Source organism: Mytilus californianus, unplaced genomic scaffold (genome assembly GCF_021869535.1).
Source record: "Mytilus californianus isolate M0D057914Y unplaced genomic scaffold, xbMytCali1.0.p SCAF_19, whole genome shotgun sequence".
NCBI classification, from domain to species: domain Eukaryota; kingdom Metazoa; phylum Mollusca; class Bivalvia; order Mytilida; family Mytilidae; genus Mytilus; species Mytilus californianus.
In genome coordinates this window covers 7139787-7163225 of record NW_026262667.1, presented here as the reverse complement: position 1 = coordinate 7163225, position 23439 = coordinate 7139787, and the positions used below count along the sequence as shown (strand labels likewise).

The 23439-nt window shown below is 32.9% G+C and overlaps 1 protein-coding gene across 3 annotated transcripts; it reads right to left on the bottom strand.

Moving 5' to 3' along the window:
- Positions 1-372: 372 nt before the first annotated feature.
- LOC127727187 (GATA-binding factor 2-like) lies at positions 373-16317 on the bottom strand. 3 transcript variants are annotated; one of them, XM_052234634.1, is made up of 7 exons: positions 16231-16317; positions 13477-13835; positions 10556-11017; positions 9207-9272; positions 8155-8300; positions 5195-5320; positions 373-1982 (listed from the first exon to the last, which is right to left on the bottom strand). In XM_052234634.1, the coding sequence occupies exons 2-7, from the start codon at positions 13691-13693 to the stop codon at positions 1605-1607; spliced, it is 1395 nt and encodes a 464-aa protein (XP_052090594.1). In that variant the 5' UTR covers positions 13694-13835; positions 16231-16317; the 3' UTR covers positions 373-1604. The 3 variants fall into 3 exon arrangements, with proteins under 3 accessions (XP_052090594.1, XP_052090593.1, XP_052090595.1); XM_052234633.1 differs by lacking the exon at positions 16231-16317 and adding an exon at positions 14163-14345; XM_052234635.1 differs by lacking the exons at positions 9207-9272; positions 16231-16317 and adding an exon at positions 14163-14345.
- Positions 16318-23439: the final 7122 nt, after the last annotated feature.

Sequence of the window (23439 nt, the reverse complement as noted above, 5' to 3'; positions counted from 1 at the left end):
TAACTGTATCCATCTTTCTTTTCTAATCAATCTTTAAGTTATCCAAATCATATATTCCTGTCCCAGGTTAGGGAGAGGGTTGGTGCGTTCAGACAAGTTTAACCCCGTCACATTCTGTATGTGCCTGTCCCAAGTCAGGAGCCTGTAATTCAGTGGTTGTCGTTTATTGCTGTGTAACATATTTGTTTTTCGTTCATTATTTTGTACATAAATTAGGCCGTAAGTTTTCTCGTTTGAATTGTTTTACATTTGTCATTTCGGGGCCTTTTATAGCTGACTATGCGGTATGGGCTTTGCTCATTGTTGAAGAGTTGTCTCATTGGCAATCATACCACATCTTCTTTTTATATTTGCATATATAACAATACAACATTTCAAGTTTGAGACACTTTTATTGAACATTTCTTTCAAATCTTCATTACAATATTATATCTCTGTACACAGCATGAACGGCAAAATAACAAGATGAAAATCTGTACAATTTCTATTAATAACACTGCATCTAGTTAAAGAGCACTCTGAAACACAATTACACTGGAATGTTGTCCGAAGACAAAAACCTAACTCACTACATAATGGATTTCTGTTGATCCGTGACGAGCACGTGACTCTTAAATGTCCGGATATAACGTACCGGAAGTCATGAAATGAAAAAAATGGCATAGCACTCGTAGAAACCTATAACGGTTTACAACAAATTGAACATCAAAGTCATGTTTCCATAAGTTTTGGGACTAGAATCAAATGTTTTCTCTCATACAAAACAAATGTCATGAACTTAGCTCAAAAATATTTGAGTCAATCGGCAATAAATTAATATGTACACATTAAACAATGTAATAAAACAACAGTATATCTTTGTTAATTTACTTTGAGCAAACACATATAAACTGTTTTTGTGTTACAGTACGTCTCACGCTCTAGACGGCTAATTTTGACCACTGACAAGTACTGTGGGATACCTGAAAAAAGAGATCAACATTCACAGGGTCTGGTTTCCTTTGAAGTTTAAATGCCTACAGCACAGTTAATACTGTAAATGACACTAAGTGAATTTAGAGGGTGATACGCGAGCCGGATAGAATGTATTTTTGTAGTCACCCTGGGTCATTCCACTCGAACTCCTCTCCTCATGGTTACGCGTCGTGGCTCTCGGTTTTCATAAATTATGTAGTTTTGCGTAGAGGTTTCAATGAATGTAGAAAATTGATACCCGGAATACTATGATCAGGTATTGTCAATCTCCGTGACAAATGGAATATTAATAAAATGTTGTTTTAGGTGACAAATATACTTTTCAGTTATGATGTCTCTGCACGCAAACGAACACCTTCACTGGCTCTGTTATAGTCTGATGCATTGTAAAAGTTTTATCGTTTTGTGTCTTTTCTTTACAGAGACGTTAGTTGTGTCATTGTCGTGGTATTAGCCATCGTCGGTTAATTCAGTCACTGCCCATAACATTGACACATTTTCCAAGATGTCGGCCAACACTGCCTTTTCCCGGAAAATATCAGTACATTTATACCGGAAGCACCATTTGAACGCACTGTGCGCCGAAGTGGATGTAAAACCAACATTAAAAAGACTTTTATTGTAAAGTTTTATGCCATTGCTCCTACCATTGATGACGTTGACAAGTTAAGTCCTGAAGAGAACCCGGATGATGAAATGTTCGGGATGCTAGAAAATGATGATGCGTAGCTTGATGGCGCGAAATAATTGGAACCACCTGAAAATCCTCCATGACTTAGTCCTGCTGCATTTTGCATGTGTCCTGATCCCATCGAAGGATATCCACCCATATATGTTGGCATTGGAGCGTGCATGCCTTGCATTGCAGGAAATCCTCCGAAAGATTTTTCTAATGGTTTCAGAAAGTCTGACATCATCATTCCTTTTTTGTTTTTCTTGCTCTTTGTTGACATTTTCCTGTTACGAGTTTGTATGCCATCTTTCTTCATTGTAAGAGGTCGGCTAACCTGCAAAGACAAGAAATAATTTATTGCAACATTTCATTAAAATCTGACACAAACAGGAATGTTGGCCAATTATCTCAGATCAAGGTTGTGAACGGGTAATTGGTATACAAGACAAATAATTTCAGAAGTTTATTGTCTGACAATAGATATTCTGCTATTCATTGCTCATTCGCCGTGCACTTGCATATTCTGATTGTAAATATTATACTTGACTACTACTGTGCATCATAAATAAATAGGCAATAAATATAGTTAGTTAATGATATATATAATTTACATGAGGAACGTTTACGCAAACATTAATCACTGAAATCGTTTTCTATTTGGAAATGTCGCCTTGTAGAGTCAGTAATAACAGAAGATTATAATTGATTTTAACTATCAGTGTGTTTAACGGTCCATTGGCACAAGGTATAACAGCGAAACCAGCCATGCAAAAGCTGATTACAACGTCATTGTATGGAGTTTCAACGAACACAAATTCGACTTGTCAGTGCCTTTTTACTTCAAATTATCCAAACTATTATTTCTTTGAATTACCTTGTCACTCAAACGTGTGGTCAGGGGGAAAAGCGACGTGATCGCCGTCGATGTGATGGTCCCATAGAGGGTTAATCGGCGGTAATATACTATTACAGAAGTCAGAGACATTGATTTAACTTTATTTACCTGAATGTTTATCAATACTTAGATTGGTCATTTTCAGGTATGATTTGTCAAGGGACAACCAGAGGACTTTTCTGCTAAAGTCATTTGCAGAAACGAAGTATGAAGACTAGTTCTCAGGGCGTCTTTTGAAGTGAATAATTATAGATAACCCATTATCATGATTGCATCAGAGATTTGTCATAGACGTTAGAAATATAGTAACAATTCGCGAATTGAATTTTTCATATCATTCATATTTTATTGTTCAAAATTCATTATCTTTATTGAAACAATTATCTATATTAACTGAGAAGTTCTAAACTTTGAAATTTTATAGATTAATTTATTAGTACTGTCTATTCTAATAGCGTGGTCTGGTCCACCGATTAACCGTTGTTTCACGGCGGTGCTTTTTAAGGACAGCAGACACCTTTGGGTCTGCACAATTACCACAGCAAGAGGTTAGGTTTATCTACTTCATCAGGTACAAATCGACAAAATTAACTAAAAATGGACAAAATTTTGTAATTATCGAGTATTAACGCTTCCTACCGACAAAGAATTTTCACACTATTCAATTCTCATTTGATTAAATGTGACAATATGAAATTATTTTATTGGAAAGAAATTATAGCAATAAAGAAATTTCAGGGTTTTTACTTTTGAACCAAGATGACAGTAATGGGCAGAATTCATGGGTATAGACGTTATTACGAAATAGAGGTCGAATGCGAAAGAATGCAAGATATTTGAAGTTGTCGCCAGAGGTACGACATAACCAAGATAACTTTATTATCCTTACATGTTGAAAAGTGTGGAATCGGTGGCATTCAATACATATATGTATCCATGAAATGAGGGGGCGTGACCCAAACATCACGGGTATTATCGAGAAGAATAAATGGAAGTCAATACCCTGTCCCTAAGTATTGTGGTATAATTATGTCAAAAATAAACACAAACGATAGTTAATCAAGCATGGTCTTAACTACAGCTCTTCAGCGGAGGAGGTTTAAAGAACAGATACACCCAAGGTTAAACGGAAAGCGAGTTGCAATGAAGAGTAATTGGGTGAAATTTAATCACCCGTAGTTCGTCTTGATGTTGTCTCCATAAAGTCTGAAACCTTATATATCCTTGCTTTACACATCGTCCTTTGATCTCTCATAGTGTATCAAATTCTAATAAATAATATATATTAAGTCCGTAACGTTATTCAATTAATCATTATAATAGATTTAAATGAAGAAAAAGAAATTGGGGGTGCGTGTCTGTACAATTCTTTTTTTTTTCTTAAAATCAAATTGTTTTCTGGAGTTCATTTTTAAATTTCTTTTAATAACTTGCTATGTAAAAATATTTAGTTTTTCTTTAAATTAAAGTGCACGAATTTAACTTTTATGATTTTTTTTTAAACAACTTGAGGATATTTTGGTATGAATGATTTACAGTCAATCAACATTTTCCTTTTTGAAAAGAATTTTTAAATAATGTTACATTACCCTTGCAATTGAATGAAAATTATGCCACACCGCTTAATCCAAATAATGGATGAAAATTATAAAAAAAAACATTGACAAGTTAGGGTTAATCAATAACAAAATAACAGTAAAATGAGTCACGGAAATGAAGGAACGAAAATAACGAAATATTAATTGTTGGCCGTGAATTCGAGGCCGTCTAGTTATGCCGATCAATAGAAATCTTTATGGGTAATTTGACTGGAAGTTTTTCAACTCTCTCCCCAGACATAATCACCCCAACAAAAACCAATATACTGCAATATTTAAATAGAATGACTTGGCTCCTGTATTGTAACAATTTGACAAGAAAATTATTCCTATATGCATTAGGAAATCCATAACTATATTGACGAGACACGATAGAGCTTTGGTCCGAGTGTTTCTAACTTATACGACGATCGTATATTAAGTCGTACCACAATGTACCAAAAACACCACTGCAAAACGTCCATTTTTATTGGTAGAAAAGTTATATGAATTGAGAAAAGCATTTACACAAAAATTTTATTACAGCACGGGTTGTCATTTTAATGTTAAATATTAATAATAGAATAGTTTTACAACAGATGAGATATATAAACTTAACTGTCGCCATTGTTTGTAATTAAGGAAGAATTTTAAGACCGGTTTTCATTAAGTTGTTAAAGAAAAATATTTTAAAAGCAATTATGCAATTAAAAGATTGAACTATTGAAAAGGGTATATGACTCACAGACAATTACAGCAAAAAACTTGTTCGGTCACACTAACCGACAAAGGAGGGGACACTGGCCAGAGATTTTGATTTCTGATAATTCAGATGACCAGATAGCGGTCTTGTCCACCAGTAATAAAATCTCCATACTGATAAAATCATCAAGTTTTGTCCGTAGGTCAGTTACATGTCGATGGAATTTCGTTTGTTTAACAGCTTTATTCTTGTGTAAAACATGCCAAATGTCTTAATTTTGCCAACGGTCATTTAAAAACATGCATTGTTATTGTCCTGTTTAATGTCAGTCTAAAATTTAAATATTTCACTGAAAATATTTTTAAACTTACATTATGAAGTTTGTAGTAAAGGCCGCAAGCATTGCAGACTGGATCTCCATTTTGATTCCGTCTCCATAATGTCGTGGTTGACGTTCCACAGTTGGCACAACTTGTTCCTGCTCGCCTTGCAGCAGACTGAAAAAAAAATTAAATTTGTAAAAAAAAATGAGTACAAAATTGCTTATTTTGAAAAACATAAGATTTCATATTTTCACTTATATGACATAGTACTAATGGGTGTGTACGTAAATACATAGTTCTTCATTCATCGGTTTAAATAATACGTTAATGCATGCTTTGAGATGTTGTTATTTTGTTTTCATGTTGTTTATTGTTAGAAGAAACTATTTCTGTTAATATTTATAAACCAAGCTGCGGGATAAGTCACTTTACTTATTCACTATGTAAACAAATAAATGGGATATGTTTGCCTCACGGCACTGATTTCAAATGTATCTTTAACTACTGATCGGCCATGCATTTATGCCAAACGAAACATAGATAAGGAAAGGAAAGAGAAAACTGAATTTTCCTTCCAGCCACTTGACCCACCCAACTGGAGCAAATGGCGCCGTACCTACTGACGCAGGAGTCGAATTTTCCGTAGGCGAAGCAAATTTGTATTAATTGTTTGACGAAAACGTATGTCATCAAATATTTGTGAATTGCGCGTTGTGATTGATGAATAAGGACAAAACCGCACACAGAGAAGGAAACTAAATATATGCAGAAATAGAAACTGACATTCTTCTTTTATATAATTTTGAAAATTAAAACTCATGTGCCTTTGCTGCTCAATACTGTAAAAGCAGAAACATGATATATATCATAGCGTGCTAGGTGCATTCGAATGTGTTGTACACAAAGCACAATTGTGTTAATGAAAATATTGAATTAGGATTAACAAAAGCTCAAACGAAATTTGTATCCCTAAATTTGTATATTCCCACAGAGATATTCAAACAAAATGTTTTAGGCAAAAATACAACCTTTCACGCCCAATGTGCCCGATATCACCACTTATTACAAATACATTTTATCATTTTTTTTTCTACAGAAAATGGATAGTTCATTTTTTTAAAAGCTCCATTGTTGTCTAAAGAAAATTTCATGTATTAATTTTTCATCCTGTATTAAATGTACAATGGTATCTTATTTCTAGGCTTTTATAGAAAATTTCGGTCCGGTAATTTAAGTGTTTAAAATTATGAGAACTATTATTTATTAGCCAAATCAAAATAATTTAGCCAGTTAAAATAAACTATGCTTGTGCTTTGTAATTCATTTTAATGTAAAAATAAACGTAAAACATACCATAGACCTTACATATTTGATTTATTTTTCCTTATTCAAATGAAATTAGATGCCCAATGCAAAAAAGTTGTTTTACCAGAAGGAGGTCAAAAAGCATTAACAATTATTTATTTATTTTACAGGAAATATTTTTTTAAGAAAAAAAAACTTACACTGTTTATTGATCATTAGAATGTGTGTGTATGTGTGTGTATGTGTCGATGATAGGACTCTGACCGATAAGATGCCTATCCACTGCATACAGGGCAGATCATTTTATATCAAGCCTTACGCACTTCACCAAGGTTTAATCTTGCATCGAGAAACATCATCGTCACGGCTTATCGTGACGAGGACTATGATCGTTTTAATTGATACATTTATTTTGGCATTAAGACATCTACCTCGCCAATTTATATTCCTTCAATCACTCAAGTTACACGATCAGTGTCGGATCCCGTATCTGATCAATAACTAGAAACAAACAAATCAATCGAATCAATCTTTTAGTATTGATCTATAGTTTCTATAAGTATTAAAGATTTGCTTCAGCTTGTGCTGATAAACATCTTAAGTATTTCTATTCCAAAACATATATGTCATGACAAATTGGAAACAAACAAATACATGAAAACTTATTGTTAAATCCAAAGCAACGCGACACTGCAGCTCATATTTTGGGCGACACACACGACCCCGTATCTTGGTTTCGATGAATGAGATCAGAGCATTCGCCTGAAATTATCTGATATTACACAGCTCATGAATCTCGGTCCGTTTACCCATCAATAGTTCTTCATTTGTCTTTGTGGAATATCAGATAGATCTTACACCTCTTATCACAATATCTATAACATTGTATATATTTGTGAGATGGGTGATTTAGTTTTGAATAATACCCTTCAATTCAAAAGAGTTATTTCCTCCATTTGCCTTTTTGTATCAATATAACCGCTGTATTTATGACATTTATTTACCAATGGACTTTAAATTCTTGTAGTAATAATTAGGAATGTTGGTTAAACAAAAGAGTGCTGATCTATCTGATAAGTACTGGATTTTATTGGGTAAAAATAATTTTTGACCACCCTATGTTTTTTTAACAAAATGTAATTAGTTTTAGAAAAAAATAAAAGTACGTATATTTTCAAAACCTACGAAAGATTTACCCTAGGAATTATAAGCACATAAGTATTAATTACATTCTTTTTTATTTTAGTGTCAGATAATTTGACCACCCACAAAAAATTTGCTGATTCAATTATGTGCCGTCTATCCTTTTTTCGCCATTTAAACAACTGACATGTACTCGCAAAATAACTTCTAACATTTATTAGTTTTACCCTAGAAAATTTATATAATTTCTATAAGTTTCGCCCTAAAATTACGAATATGCATTTTTGTTGTGCAATTGACACGTCTTTCCTGATGAGAAATGTCAAAAATAGTACGCTTGAATTGTAAACGTAGAATGATTCATTACCTAGAAAGCAGCAGTCGTTATGGACATTTCTTAAGACGAAGAAATATTAGTGTAAAGAAAATAAACATATTGCTGATGTTAACTTGACAGGCTGTTAAAAGCTGAGTACAAATCGTGTTTCGTAACACCCATAAAATCCCGTTTTTTATTCTACTAGGTTACCCCAAATTGCCACACAAGTAACATGACTTACCAGGCGTCTTTTAGGTTTGATGAGTGGCCGGTTTTGACCGTTCATTTTGTGGTACAGTCCACAGGCATTACAGAGATAATGACCAGTGCCATCTCGTCTCCATAAGGGCGTTGACGTAGCTCCACAGTTTACACATTCTCTTCCTTCTACAAAATAAAAACACACATTGTGAAATTTTGTATCCGTTTCCGTTCATTTTTATTTATTAAATACATTTTCGTGATATTAAAATATTTGAAATATTATTCTATTAAAGTTAATTTCACCAGATCTGTAGACTTTTGAGGATTTACATATGGCGCCAAACTCAGCTACATGTAGGAGTTGTTTTTATGAATGCAAATCTTCTGTCTGGATTTGTTCATGGGAAAATTTCTAATTGTTATGATATTATATACAAACTAAGTGTCCTTCTATTGAACATAAGAACAATTGCAATGCATAAAAAATAATTTTGAAGTTATCAAAAATTAGAATTTGATACAAGTTGTAGAGTTCCGGACGTTATAACACTCGAGCTAAAAGTGTATCTCGTCTTACGGCCACAGAGTTAACAATGTCGCAACACGATTTACTATTACGGTAGTAACGATGAAGAATTCTGTCGTCAGGTCCACTTACGCGGTACTGTATGGTTTTTTTTAATTTCCAAGTCCACCCCGGGCTAGAACTATATCCGCCAATTAACGCGTAATTTAGATTTATATAATAAGTTAAATGTTATAATTGTCGCCAATACTATACTAGAAAATACCTTAGCTTGAAATGTCTCGTAAACATAAGGAAGAGATTAACAAATATTTAGTTTTAAAATATTTTGATTTTATTTGCTGCGCGTAAATTTACTTATCCCTGGCGCGACCGCAGTTGGACTGTATTTCGGAACGTTCACAATTTATGTGTCAATGATAATCCGTTAAACGGACACAGCGTCGTAAAGTTTATAATGACTATCTGAATGAAAACTATTACAATTAAAGCGATTGTTTTATTTACATTTGAGGATAATTTTAGGTTTAGATTTTATAAAAATAAAGGGAGTTAATTCTGACCTGGGATATTATGTCTTTGGCTTCCTGGTAAAATCATGGAATACATCTCATCGGCAGAACATCGTCCTAAAACATTGGAAAATTGGTTTTCATTTATTTTTTTATTTCTAAACTTTTTCCAATCTATGCTAAACCATCACTACACACGGTGAATTTGAAAACTAAATTTGTGCACGGTGCTCGGTGAAAATGCAGTGAAATCACGACGAAATGCTTGGAGAACGCGATAATTGCATCTAGCGTCAATTTTAATCCAGTGGAAATAATTTATCGATTGTAATCCACCGATATCCCATGTTATCAATAATATATACCATGATTTGTAAAAATGCTCAAAAGATTGATAGTTTCTTTATCAACTGGTGCGTTCACAATTATGTACTTTTATGTTCGAGTTAAAAAAAATTTAAATCATCAAATTTTTTTGCACTTCTTCTATTAAAGATATGACTACAAATTTTTAATTGAATTAAAAAAATAAAATACTTCAAGTATCGCGAAAAAAATCTTTGCACTTATCCGGAACTCTCTTCTCTACAGTAAATTTAATAGCACATAATTTTCACTGTTTTAATTTTATTTTGCTGTTTTCGATTTAAAAAAAAAGGAAGATAGAAGATGTTGTTTAAGGACTGCACACTGATTTGATAGTATTATAAACTGTGCATAAAAAACATCCACCACCTCTTACAGTAACTATTGACAAAAAAGCTTAAACATGTGTAAACTAATTAACAAACACTTAAATGTAAGAGTGCTTGTTATATATCATTTTTAACAGCATCAATTGCTCTCTAATTAAAACCATACCATATGGTAGCACCACGCATGTTAATAAGCTAATAAAAACATATATATCTAGTAAAGTTAAATAAACTAGAACATTAATAATCAGCCATTATGTGCATACTTTTTCATTGAGTCTTTATATCAATTTAAAATTTCTCAGAAAAAACTGAAATAATATTTCCTATTCTGTTTAAGGGAAATGAGGCCAGCGAACTTTCAAAGTTAGAGAAGTGTCTGTTTGTTGACGTTATAAAGTTAAAATTAAGTGCAGCTACTGACGACTTGAACTGGTGTTTCCGGATTTATCGGATCGCTCAAGTGTTTGTATCCGTGACTTATACTAGAAACTCTAACTTTGCTAAAAATACGGAAGTGTGTTAAAAATATATCTAAGATAAAAATCAAAAATAAAATTCACCATATATCAAAATAAGTCTTCAATAATTGTAAATTGAATATACTTTTTGTTGACGTCGATATTCAATAATTCAGATAAATCAAATAACGTGTCAAACAGATTCACCGCAAATTTAAAAAAGAGGTTAGATGGAAGAACATACCAGCACTTGATCTTGTTTTTGTTCTCGGTCGAGGAATTGTTGACTTGAACATGCTACCAGGGTGGAATCCCAGACTTCCGGCATAGTCAGAACCTGGTGTGACATAAGATGGATATGTCGGCATGGGATGAGCTGTGTGGCTGTATGATGGCGACTGATTGTCGTGTATGTCTGTTTTGACTGGTTTTGATTCTGGTGTGTATTCTGTGGATGCGTTGACATTCTCTGGAGTTCCATCTTTGGGTGGTGTTGGTGGAAAATTGAATGAACTTGATGTTGGTATGGATGACGATGAACCAGACAGTTGACCCGCTGAATTTGAAACATGACTAAGACCTTTGCTGTTGAAGGGACTCATCGGCCAACCGGAATGTGCATGTGGTACCATGGATTTTGCATCTGTTATCCACGAGTGGAGGGGTGTGGGGAAGTGTGGACGACAAACTTGGCTAGATGCGGACACTGAAATAGAAAATCGCTAATTCAAATCTTACTATTCCTGCTACACTTAAATTATTGGGAGAAAACAAATCTTCATAATCGATCAAGGAAAAATTAAATTATTAAGCATTAAATTCTACTCATAATTTTCCGGCAAAAATATTTCGTTCACTTTAGAAAGAAATGTTTACTTCCAATCTTATTTTCTATATAGATTCTATTAGAAGATAATATTTTGCATCCATATTAAATTAAAGCACTGATATTATTACTAGTATTTATATATATATATATATGTATTATGTATTATATACTGTCGAGTAACAGAAATATTAGCAACTTGTTGCTTTGACCCCAGGCTTCCAGATTTCACATCTTTGATTCGATAAAATCATAACTATAAAAACAAGATTATTCAGTAATATTTTTGCAGCGTGAGAATTTTATACTAAAATATAATGTCAAATCCGTGTGATAAGAAACTTTCTCTTTTTCCCATACTTTTTGTAATATTTGCAAATTAATTGGTATAGCAGTTCCAATTCCTTCTCAGCAGTCACTTAATCAGTTAATTTGTTGGAATGATGATCTGGTGTAGAAGCAAAAATAGTTCACGTAAAATTACACCCTAAAAAACTCCCATTTTTACTTCTTTCATTTATCTTCAATTTATGAAACTAGATCAAATTGATCTTATAATTCGAACTGCATTTTCAGACTTTTTCACATGCTTGAACATATTTTCACATAATTTCTTTGTATAAAAATGTTACCGAGAAATGCAGTTCGATTTATAAATATCGTAAAATAATACATAATTTCATAAATATTTTACCTTTCAAAAATCAGTGAAAAGCAAAATGTTATAGAAAAATAAATTCGCATTTTGTAAGATTTTATTTTGAATGTACATTTCAGTTTAGGGAATCCCACGGTTCTTTTTTTATACTGGTAGATTTGTTTCCCAGTTATATGCCTGGTTTATTTTCTGCGGCAGAAAATGTACCGGTAAATACCACATTTTGAAGTGGAATTTTATTAAATAAATTGAAACAATTTGTCTATGAATTAAAGTCAATCAGTGAGTAATTGATTACAGAGCTGTATATTTCAGTGCAGTGGTGGTCAGTCGCCAGAAGTGTCGGGGTTCATTACATTGACATAAGCGGCTTAAATCAGTTGGGGGTTAGGACCTGGTAGGAATCAAACCAGCAGGGTTTCCACTTAAGACATTACGAACCGTCATTTTTACAATGTAGAAAATTATACATTATTAAGTACTAGAACACTTGAGTAACCCAGTAGAATATTTGGCATTGAAAACATCTGGAAGAAAGTAAGAGTGTTAAACGGATGATTTCATCGCACAGTGGATAACATGACAAGTGTCATTTTATGAACTCTGTCTTTTATCATCAACAAATAAATACTCCATATTAAATAAATATTTAGGTTGATAAAGGGAAAGTCTCATCTAATTTTATTAGAATAACATTTGAATAAAACGTTTTAGAAATGTAATTTAACTGGTAGAAATTGACCCTCGTAATTTTGAACATGTGGCGCCGCTCTTATGCAAGGTAATACTATAATTACAATTCATTCAAAATATTGAATCAAATAATTCTATTTCGTTAAGAATGTCAAACAAAAAATATTCGAGTATTAGTTAAACTTTTAAGCGAACTGGACAATCCGTAGAAATATTCAGCCTTAAAACTACAGCTAGAGAATCAGAAACTAAAAACACTTTGTTTATGTTACATCAGTACAGAATAATATTCTTAATAGCCCATTATTTCAATTTCATGCAATTTTAAAAGTGAAACACGAGAGCGAGCCGAGTCTGGTTGACGCCGTGACGGGGATTAGCCAGTATAATTGTGGAGATTCGTTTTCATTGTATTAAACTGTCTCTGTATAGTTTAAAAACTTAAAATATTTTTTGAACTTGTGGGATCGGATATATTTAATACATTGTTATAACGGCGCGTTTCCTTTGCTAGACTATATATAGGTTGTAGTGGTTTCCTATGTGTTAAAGATTTAGATAAACAGCACATTTTCCGTTGAACGGACATTCTTACAAGACATGATAACATCTCTTAAGTATTATTTGATATTTACATGTTTTGTTATTGTTTATAAATTTTACGAAAATCTTATATAAAAATCTTACATGATACATTTATTTAAAATAATAATTTTAAGGGGAACATTTATGACATGAGAACTAATATATAACAAAAATATCTAAATAAAAATAACTCATAATAATTCCGAAAAATTAAACGAGATATTTCTTAGGATAAAAATAAATAAAACAGTAACCAAACAGCACAACGACAGCTAAAAAGATATCTATTCGCTTAAATTACAATATTTACAATTACTAGAGTAATCATTTTATTTTAAATGTCAAAAAGCAAATATCTAGATTTATTTAAAAATGAATATATAAGTGAAAATATGATTCTTACCATGAGATGACCTGTAACTGCCCATTGCCCTTGCAGCTTGGTTGTAGTATCCTGCTGCAGCATTCATATGAGAACTCTGATCTAAGAAATGAGGGGTGAACATTTCCCCAATATCTTCAGACGGCAGCATTCCTGGTGTTGGTTCGTAGCTCCCTACTCGTGGGGCTTCGGCTCTTAGCCAGCTTGATGCATGTTGTTGCTCAGCGCTCACATCCATAGTTGTTTTTATTGATTGTAAATATTTATTTTAAGAGTAAATATTCCGAATTCGTGTTAATCCACAAACAGTAAGAAACGAAATATTTTAAGCAAACTGTTTTCAAATACGCACAGTTCCAACTTGCAATAACTCAAATTATCTGCAAAAAATAAAATTGGAATTATTCAAATTCATTTGCTTACAACGATTCAGATGAAATAACCTTAACAGTAACCAAATGATGATATCGGTAAAACATTAGTATAAATATGTAAATATTTTGTTAAAGTGATGAAAAATTATAATAAATTTAAAAGATCTTTCGATAATCATAGATTATCAGATAACCAACCCCTTCAAATATCCTACATGAATGTAAACATACGACACGTGCATATATACTTAATGCTCTTTAAAGATTTAATATAAGTATCTCAAAACCTAAATCAAAACAATAGTAGCAAAAAGTATTAGAATTAAAACACACATTTTTGCCTTCATTGAAATCCTTGAAATCTGCATCTGTTCAAACACAATATATATTTAAGTAGGTAAATACAAAGTTAAGAACACTTGAATCGCTCCCAACAGTAACCATCAATATGAATCGAAAAAACAACACCGCATTTGTTTCATTCTACAATTGGCAGCACTGGGTATCCTCAGCGGGTATAGCAACAAAAACAAATAGACCAATCAAATATCTTATTCTTTATATCTAATTTCTTTCTGCCAATGACTCCTCCTCCTGTATTTCAATATTTCATTTTCTTTTGTCAATCAGATAATAATATCAGACAAAAATCAATCGTACATGCCTCCAGCTCCTGTTTAATGGGCGTGTTTAAGATCACTATCAGATCTGCGAGATAAGTGCCAATTGTCTTGTACGTGAACAGGATAAGCCCCGCCCAGGAAAAAAAGATGCGGATTTTTTCTTCTTGTGGTGATAATTATTTGGGAATAGTAATAAATTTAAGGATGGCAAATGGAGCACATTACTAGAGTCCACCCTTGGTTGCTTTTTAATAAAAGATGTTTGCGTTACCCTTATGAATTTAAGGTAGAGATGGTGGATTAAGTGACTTGTACATAATTATATACACATTTCGCTGGTGTTACAACGTTACACTTTTATGGAATTAAAGGGCAAGATCTCGATTTAATGTGATGAATTTAATGTAGACTTGTAACGTAAAATTGGATAGCTAAAGCCGTATCCGTCGCCATACTGACTCAAATTTTAGATTGTTAAGAATTACTCCTTATTATTTTATGAAAATAGTTTCCGTTTTACATTAAAAAACCAATTTATTTTAAAATGTAACAAATTTACACTTACTGAATAGTTTTATATCGTATTAAAGTTATGTATTAGACTTCTAAGCAAAATTAGGTTTGTTTAATTACCAATAGTAAAATCATATTCCAAAGTATTAGGTTAATAATTGTGCAAAACATTTGTATTTCATACCTCTTTAACAGTTTTGGTTGATGTGAAAAGATTTGATCATTAACTTTCAAACAAATGATATAAATACCAGATTATGTATTCATACTTATATCCTCGTGAAATATGATTGGTTAAGTGTTAATAGTTGATATCCTGATTATCACCTGTAATTATCTCACCTGTTCTTATTGTTTATCAAATTATCTCGCCTTTTCCCATTGTTTATCTAATTATCTCACCTTTCCAATATCCTATTTATCTAATTATCACACATTTTTTTACAGTAGGTATTGTCTACAGAGGATATTCATAATTATTTATGATTGGTTTTCCCTTCAGCAAAAAATATATATCATATTGTGAAATAAAGGTGAAAAACAGAAATTTTCTGACTGAAAATATTGCATTTAAGAATTATCAAATAATTACAGAAATGAACAAAAGTTTAAATTTCGGTGATTTTTGTATTTCTTTTGTAAATCATTAATTATCTACTAGCACATAATCTTGCTACTTTATACTTATCTCAGAGATGAACACTGTAGGAAACTAGTGTTTAAAATCAAGATGTATTTCTGATTTTCTTTGTCTCCTTTGTTTTTATAAAATTATTCAAGTTGTAATTTTTAAAATTTATTTTTCATTTCCATTTATAAAGATATTTCTTCTCTAGAAGTATCACTAATTTAAAATGTTAATTACTTAAAAAGAAAAGAAATACTAGTTTAGTTTAGTATAAACATATTTTATTGTTCAAAAAGTACAAACGGAAGACACAAGTTTTTTCAACTTAGTAACGTCTTCTCCAAAAGAAAAACTACACTTTTTATAGTAATTTACTTCACTTAAAAATGGAATATATTTATGCATATTTTTTATAATACAACACTCGATGAAATGTAAAATTTCACTTCAGTATTTATAACCTTTTATAATACAGAATTATTATAAATGAGACATTAGAAAAGATCTCTATATATAGATATCAAAGCCGAACATATATTCAGGTACATGTATAAACCAATCTTTTGTTTTTAAATATTGATTGTTTTCCAACAATTTTTAGAATAACTTTACATTTTTATATCAGTAAATCACCTACCTCAAAAGGACACAGATATAATGATATCATACAAACATCTAATTTCCACAAATTCAGAAGTGTTTATCTTATAAATGATTATCAGGATTCGATTAGAGAAGCAATGATCACAAAGTATTTATCTACGTCTTATATACTTGCCTCTTTATGATTGGTGAATGCTTCTTTCTGATTGCCAGTTGGCGGATATAACACCTTTACTAAATGAATAATTGTCAATTATCTAATTATCACACCTATTTACTAATTGTTAATATTTGCCTATCGTATTTTTTAACAATATTTGAAGGAAAAGAATAATTATATGATTAAAAACAATCATATTTTTAAAAATATTTAAATAGAGCCTATCGGCATTGTACAGTATTGTAAAAATATGTCATTTCAGTTTCAGTTATAGGGAGTTATACAGTTTCCTTTTTTATATAATGAAATAAAACAAACAGATTTTCAAAAGAATGAAAGGAGTAATTTATATTGTATTTCATTACTTTGTTCCTGAAAAAAAGTAAGGCTATGTTTTGAAACACAATAAATGTGAGTATAAAATAACATAATATTATAATAATTCTACAGATAATTCTCTGATAATTTCCCGTATAAAGAAAATATTTACAATTTTGTCGTTTTATTTACAGTGATGTTTATTTAATTCATCAACTGCATTGTCACGTGGTGTATTTATTTCCACAAACTTACCTTATATTTATCTGCAAAAGAGTTAGTGTAAACCATTCATGTAAAAAGAATATTACAATTACAAACATCTATATATGTACAAACTTCAGATTGAAAAAAAAAATCAATGAAAATAGTATATTGGAGTGAAAAAGTCAAGAATAAATAAGACAAACTATATATATTTTAAGATTATTTATTGTCTGCAAATTACTTCGTGAAAAAAAAAGAAATACATTCTATAGATGACACGGTAAGTGAAGTGACGGTAGTTATCATTATTTCAAAATAATAAAAACAAATGACTTGGTGTTTCTTATTCTAACAAGGTTACTTGATTATTTTACATATTTGTCTAATTTTGTTTCTCCGTGTCCAGATAGTAATCATGTTGATACTCAGTATAGAAAGTCATGCTTATCTGATCTGAGGTTGTCTTTAGAGGATGAGTATAGACTCGTGTTGATAGAGGAGAATCATTAATGTTCACAAAAGAAAAAAGTAGATCTAAAGATTATCATAAAAAAATCATGACACGGAAATACACAAAGAAGAAGGTGAGAGAAAATGTATATATCCTGATTAACATTACATACATTAACTCATCTGTCTTTTGTGTGAGACGAAGAACATAAGACTATATAAATCATTGTTACAACAAAATCCAACATAAGAAATAGAATTGTTTAATCTACATATCTTACATATACCATGACAGATTTGTATAATTTTCACCAATATGATGATGATTTTAATCTCCCAATGTATAGTATATTATGTCAATGCTTTACGTAGGATTTTAATCCCGATAACAATTAAGTTACATGGAAGAAATAAAGTATCTGATGAGATGGAACATTAGTTGTTAATTTTGCGAGAAATTGTTCCTCTTTACGAATATAAATAAACTTTGTTTTTGTTTATGTTTTGCAGAGTAATTGTATTACACAAAATAAAACTGTGTTCTGTAATGCCAAACAAGCACAGCCAAAATATTAACAAAATCCATTTAAAAAAGACTGAAAGCTTCATAGATGCATATAAACTCAACAATTTCCGAAAAGGTGTGCCAAATACGACTAAGGCCATGGATAGATCTGATCATCGGACAAGTATAATATATGGAATTCTGTTTGGGCTAGATCAGAAATATATCTCCATGTTGGCACAAGTATTATTCTTTATGTAATAATATACATATTTACTTTTGTCACATAAATTGTGGAACATTTAAGTTAGAAAGAAAGAAATATTTACCGAAATACTGTTGGTCAAACCCTAATATCTATAAATTTGATCAACTGTTTAACTCATCAAATATTGTAATATTAGAAAAACTATGTAAATTTATCAAAGTTATAAATGTGAAAGTCAGTCCTCCAAGTTAATTTCATTGTATTGTTCACACATGCATGTAATAATTGTACCTTATAGTTATATTTATGTATGCTCTCTATAACTATTTAATTGTAGTTGTATTCGTCACAATGCTAGTGATAGAAACGCATAAAAAGATGCTGAATTAACATGTGAACTGGATCCTTTTTTAAATGGTGATATATATATGTGACTGAAACAGAGAGAAATAAATCGAGAACAACCGAAAAGTTTGTTACTCATGTACATTTGAGCAAAGATGCATTAGATTTTCACTTCCCATCATGTAGGCTCCTGAAATGAAAAAAAAATATCCGGTTATACCCTTGAAAATAGAGGAATGTATGATATAATTTCGTTACGGTGACGGTTGCGATTTTTGAAACCGGGGAAAATTTATCCGAGAACCACCAAAAAATGTCAGTCTTTTTCAGGGTGTAATGCTGGCATCAAGACATAGGGACTTTTTATTATTTCGTTTCTGTGCAAAATTAGAATATTTCTTTATTAACTCATTTTGATTTCCAACATTTTGCATTTTTGCTCCCTTTAAAATTGACGTGCCCTTACTGAATGCAAAGCCATTAAAAAAAATAATATAGCAATATAATAACATTTTTTTTTAAAGTCAACACTGTGGCCAGGCCAAATCAATACCTCGATATATACTCCATGTGAAATTTACATTTTGTTAAAAGGCCGAACTTCATTGGCTACACAATCTTTTTATACATGTAGATTAATACTATGTAGATCTTTTTTTTTTTTTTGATAACCAGAAATATTCATGAAAAATGGGGGAAAATCGGACGTCAACACGAACTTGTTAATACAAATACCACGACAGGAAAACGTGTCCATTCTTTATTAACAGACATTTTTCCTGCACATTTTTACAAATGTTATATGCGGAAATTTTTTATTTTCTAGTACTCAAATTATGCAGCAAAGCAGGTCGGTCGAGTCGTCTGTCCACAGGAGCTCGTATCATAGATGGTTTTTTTCGGGTTGGAAATAAGCACAATAAACATCTCTGATATAAGCCTTGTAATCCGATGTGTATTATGTAATATCCTGGAAAAACCTCCACTTGGCGTAAGTCTTCTTTTCCCGGCTTATTTTGTAATATAACACTTCGGATGTTTCCGTTCTTGCTCGGATACGTAATCAGAACAAAGTCTCCCTCTGCGATCGAATCTGAACTAATTAACACCCACTCACCGAAAAGGTGGTATCATTTTATGTGTAATGATCATCTTTCGTGCAATTTCCTTCTCATACAGCCTTCTTGACTTAGGTGACCTTTGTATGGAAATGTGGAAAAATATTTCCCCGTCCTACATAAAAGTAAAATGTTGTCACATGTTGGTATAAATACTATTGCATATTATGTCGCCATCAAAGAAATAGACCCCGATATTCTAGGTCCTCGACATTTAAGAACTATCTTAACTAAATTTTCACGTATTGATCAGTGGGTTACATTTGCTTTCTAGTATATAAATTTGCGCGCAAAATAATTCATAATATTTTTGCGCATATTTTCGGGAATTAAGTATTACGTGAAACAAGGGTAAAATACACATGAAATTCAAATGTAATATATACATGCTAAATGCCTTAAAATCTAAAATGATATACAACAAAATAAAAAGTTCATGTTCCGTTAGTTACCTGCTCAACAGTCTTTCTCTATGTGTGTGTTTGTGTGTGTGTGTGTAGGACTCGGAGTTGCGATGGGGCGATGGGGGTGATGAGGTCACGCTGAAGTGCGATAGCCCGTTCGCTGATGTGCGAAGGCCTATATTACGTATGATGGCTGTTTAAAATCTACAAATGTTCAATTATTAGGCATTTGAGAAGTAGATTTGTTTAATAGTTAGTATATAGATTTGCATTCGTTATTGTCCATGTGTGTCCTTGGCTACAGTTGTATACCTAATGAGAGATTGTCCTCTTTCATTTTCTGTATGTGAACATAATTCTGCGTTAACATTTTATCTCTACTTGGTTCCTTGTTTATCGTATTATTTATTATATGGAGAGGAGAGTCTGTCTGCGGACCCGTTTGTATTTAGAGAATGCCACGTTGCATCGTACTTGAACAAGAAAAATTTTGTAAATTTCGAAAAAAATCCGCTACAGAAGTTTAACTTTCCCCTCTCACTCTCCGTTTAGTATTTAAAGTTTATCTACCAGACCCTTATTAATTTAAAACCCAAAAAAACTGCTTCTAGCAAACAAATTGACTTCTAAATCGACATAAAAAGCTTTGAAAATAATCGCACTTCAGCATTACCGCCATTGCATTTCGACGTATATATAGCTATCAACAATATAGCATCACAATCACACCATCGCACTTCAGCGTGACCAAAAACGCACTTCAGCGTCAAATCATCTCACTTCAGAGTCCTACACATTTACCGCAAACTGCCAAGCAATATATGTACACTATAAAATAGCGACCACCATTATTTAATTTAGTATTTGGATGTTAAAATCTCATCAACTTTTGTGCGTCGGAAACAAGGTTAATTGAAACCGATGAAAGAATGGTGTTCTTATTGTATATTATCAAAAAATTATGGTATCTTAATTCAGTATGTACATTGCTATACACTTGAGACTCTTCAAAAAAAACCATTGACATTGATGTAAAATACAAATTAATGTATATGACAACGAACTGCTGTTGGATTAAAGCAGTTTCCCGGGGATGTCTTTAGCCAAGTCGTCAGTGCAGTAGTCCACGAGGATATATATTGACAAGTCGTTAGTGTAGCAGTCCTCCGATGTATCTATAGCCACGTCATCAGTGCAGCAGTCCAACGAGAATATTTACAATCAAATCGTAAGTGTAGCAACCATCATGGATATCTATAGCCATGTCGTCAGTGTAGCAGTCTACCGAGGATATCTACAGCCAAGTCGCCAGTGAAGCTGTCCACCAAGGATATCTATAGCCAAGTCGTCAGTGTAGCAATCCACCGAAGATATCTATAGTCACATTGTCAGTATAGCAGTCCAGCGAGGATATCTATATAGCCAAGTGGTCAGTATAGCAATCCACCGATGATATATACATCCAAGTTGTCAGTGCAGTAGTCCACCGAGGATACCTACAGCCAAGTCGTCAGTGTAGCAGTCCACTGAGGATATCTACAACCAAGTTGTCAGTGTAGAAGTCCACGAGGATATATTTAGTCAAGTCGTCAGTGTAGTACTCTACAGGGGATATCTATAGAAAAGTCGTCAGTGTAACAGCCATCGAAGATATTTATAGCCACGTCGTCAGTATACCAGTCTACCACCAAAGATTTCAACAGGTAAGTCGTCAGTGAAGCAGTCCACTGAGAATATCTATAGCCAAGTTGGAAGTGTAGCAGTCCACCGAGGATATCAGTCTAGCAGTCTATCGAGGCTATCTACAGCCAAGTCGTCAGTGAAGCAGTCCATAAAGAATACTCTATTACCAAGTTGTCAGTGAATCAGTCCATCGAAGATATCTACAGCCAAGTCGTAAGAGAAGCAGATCACAGAAGATATATTTAGCCAAGTCGTCTGTGTAGTAGTCTACCGAAAATATCTACAGCCAAGTCGTCAGTGAAGCAGTCCATCGAGAATATCGTTATCCAAGTCGTCTTTTTAGCAATATACCTTGGATATCTACAGCCATGTCGTCAGTGAAGCAGTCCACCGAAGATATATTTAGCCAAGTAGTCTGTGTAGTTGTCTACCGAGGATATCTACAGCCAAGTCGTCAGTGAAGCAGTCCACCGAGAATATCGTTAACCAAGTCGTCAGTGTAGCAGTCTACCTAGGATATCTACCGCCACGTCGTCAGAGTAGCAGTCCAAATATTTTTAGCAAGTCGTCTGTGAGGCAGTCCACCGAGGATATATATAGCCAAGTCGTCAGTGTAGCGATGGCCGAGGATATCTACAGCCAAGCCGTCAGTGAAGAAGATCATCGGGGATATCTTTAGAGAAGTCGTTAGTGTAGCAGTCTACAGATGATATCTTCAGCCAAGTCGTTAGTGAAGCAGTCCACCGAGGATATCTACAGCCAAGTCATCAGATAAGCAGATCACAGAAGATATATTTAGCCAAGTCGTCTGTGTAGTAGTCTACCGAAAATATCTACAGCCAAGTCATCAGAGAAGCAGTCCACGAGTATATCTTTAGTCAAGTAGTCATGTAGCAGTCCACCGGGCATTTCTACAGCCAATTCGTCAGTGAAGCAGTCCCGATATCTATAGCCAAGTCGTCAGTGTAGCAATCCACTGAGGAAATCCATAGCCACGTGGTCAGTGTAGCAATCCATTAAGGATATATGTAACCAAGTCATCAGTGTAGCAATCCACTAAAAATATATGTAGCCAAGTAGTCAGTGTAGCAGTCCACTAAAGATATCTGTAGCCAAGTAGTCAGTGTAGCAGTCCATTAAGGATATCTGTAGCCAAGTAGTTAGTGTAACAATCCACTAAAGATATATGTAACCAAGTCTTCGGTGTAGCAATCTACTAAGGATATATACAGCCAAGGCGTCAGTGTACCACTAAGGATATCTGTAGCCAAATAGTCAGTATAGCAATCCACTAAGGATGTCTATAACCAAGTCGTCAATGTAATAATCCACTAAGGATATATGTAGCCAAGTAGTCAGTGTAGCAATCCATTAAGAATATCTGTAGCCAAGTCGTCAGTGTATCAATTCATTAAGGATATATGTAACCTTGTCATCAGTGTAGCAATCCACTAAGAATATTTGTAGCCTAGTAGTCAGTGTAGCAGTCCACTAATGATATCTGTAGCCAAGTCGGCAGTGTAGCAATCCACTCAGGATATCTATAACCAAGTCGTCAATGTAGCAATTCACTAAGGATATCTGTAATCAAGTCGTCAATGTAGAAATCCACTAAGGATATCTATAACCAAGTCGTCAATGTAGTAATCCACTAAGGATATATGTAGCCAAGTCGTCAGTGTAGCAATCCGCTGAGGATATCTTTAGCCAAGTCGTCAATGTAGCAATCCACTAAGGATATCTATAACCAAGTCAACAATGTAGCAATCCACTATGGATATCTGTAGCCAATCGTCAATGTAGCAATCCACTAAGGATATCTTCAGCCACGTCGTCAGTGTAGCA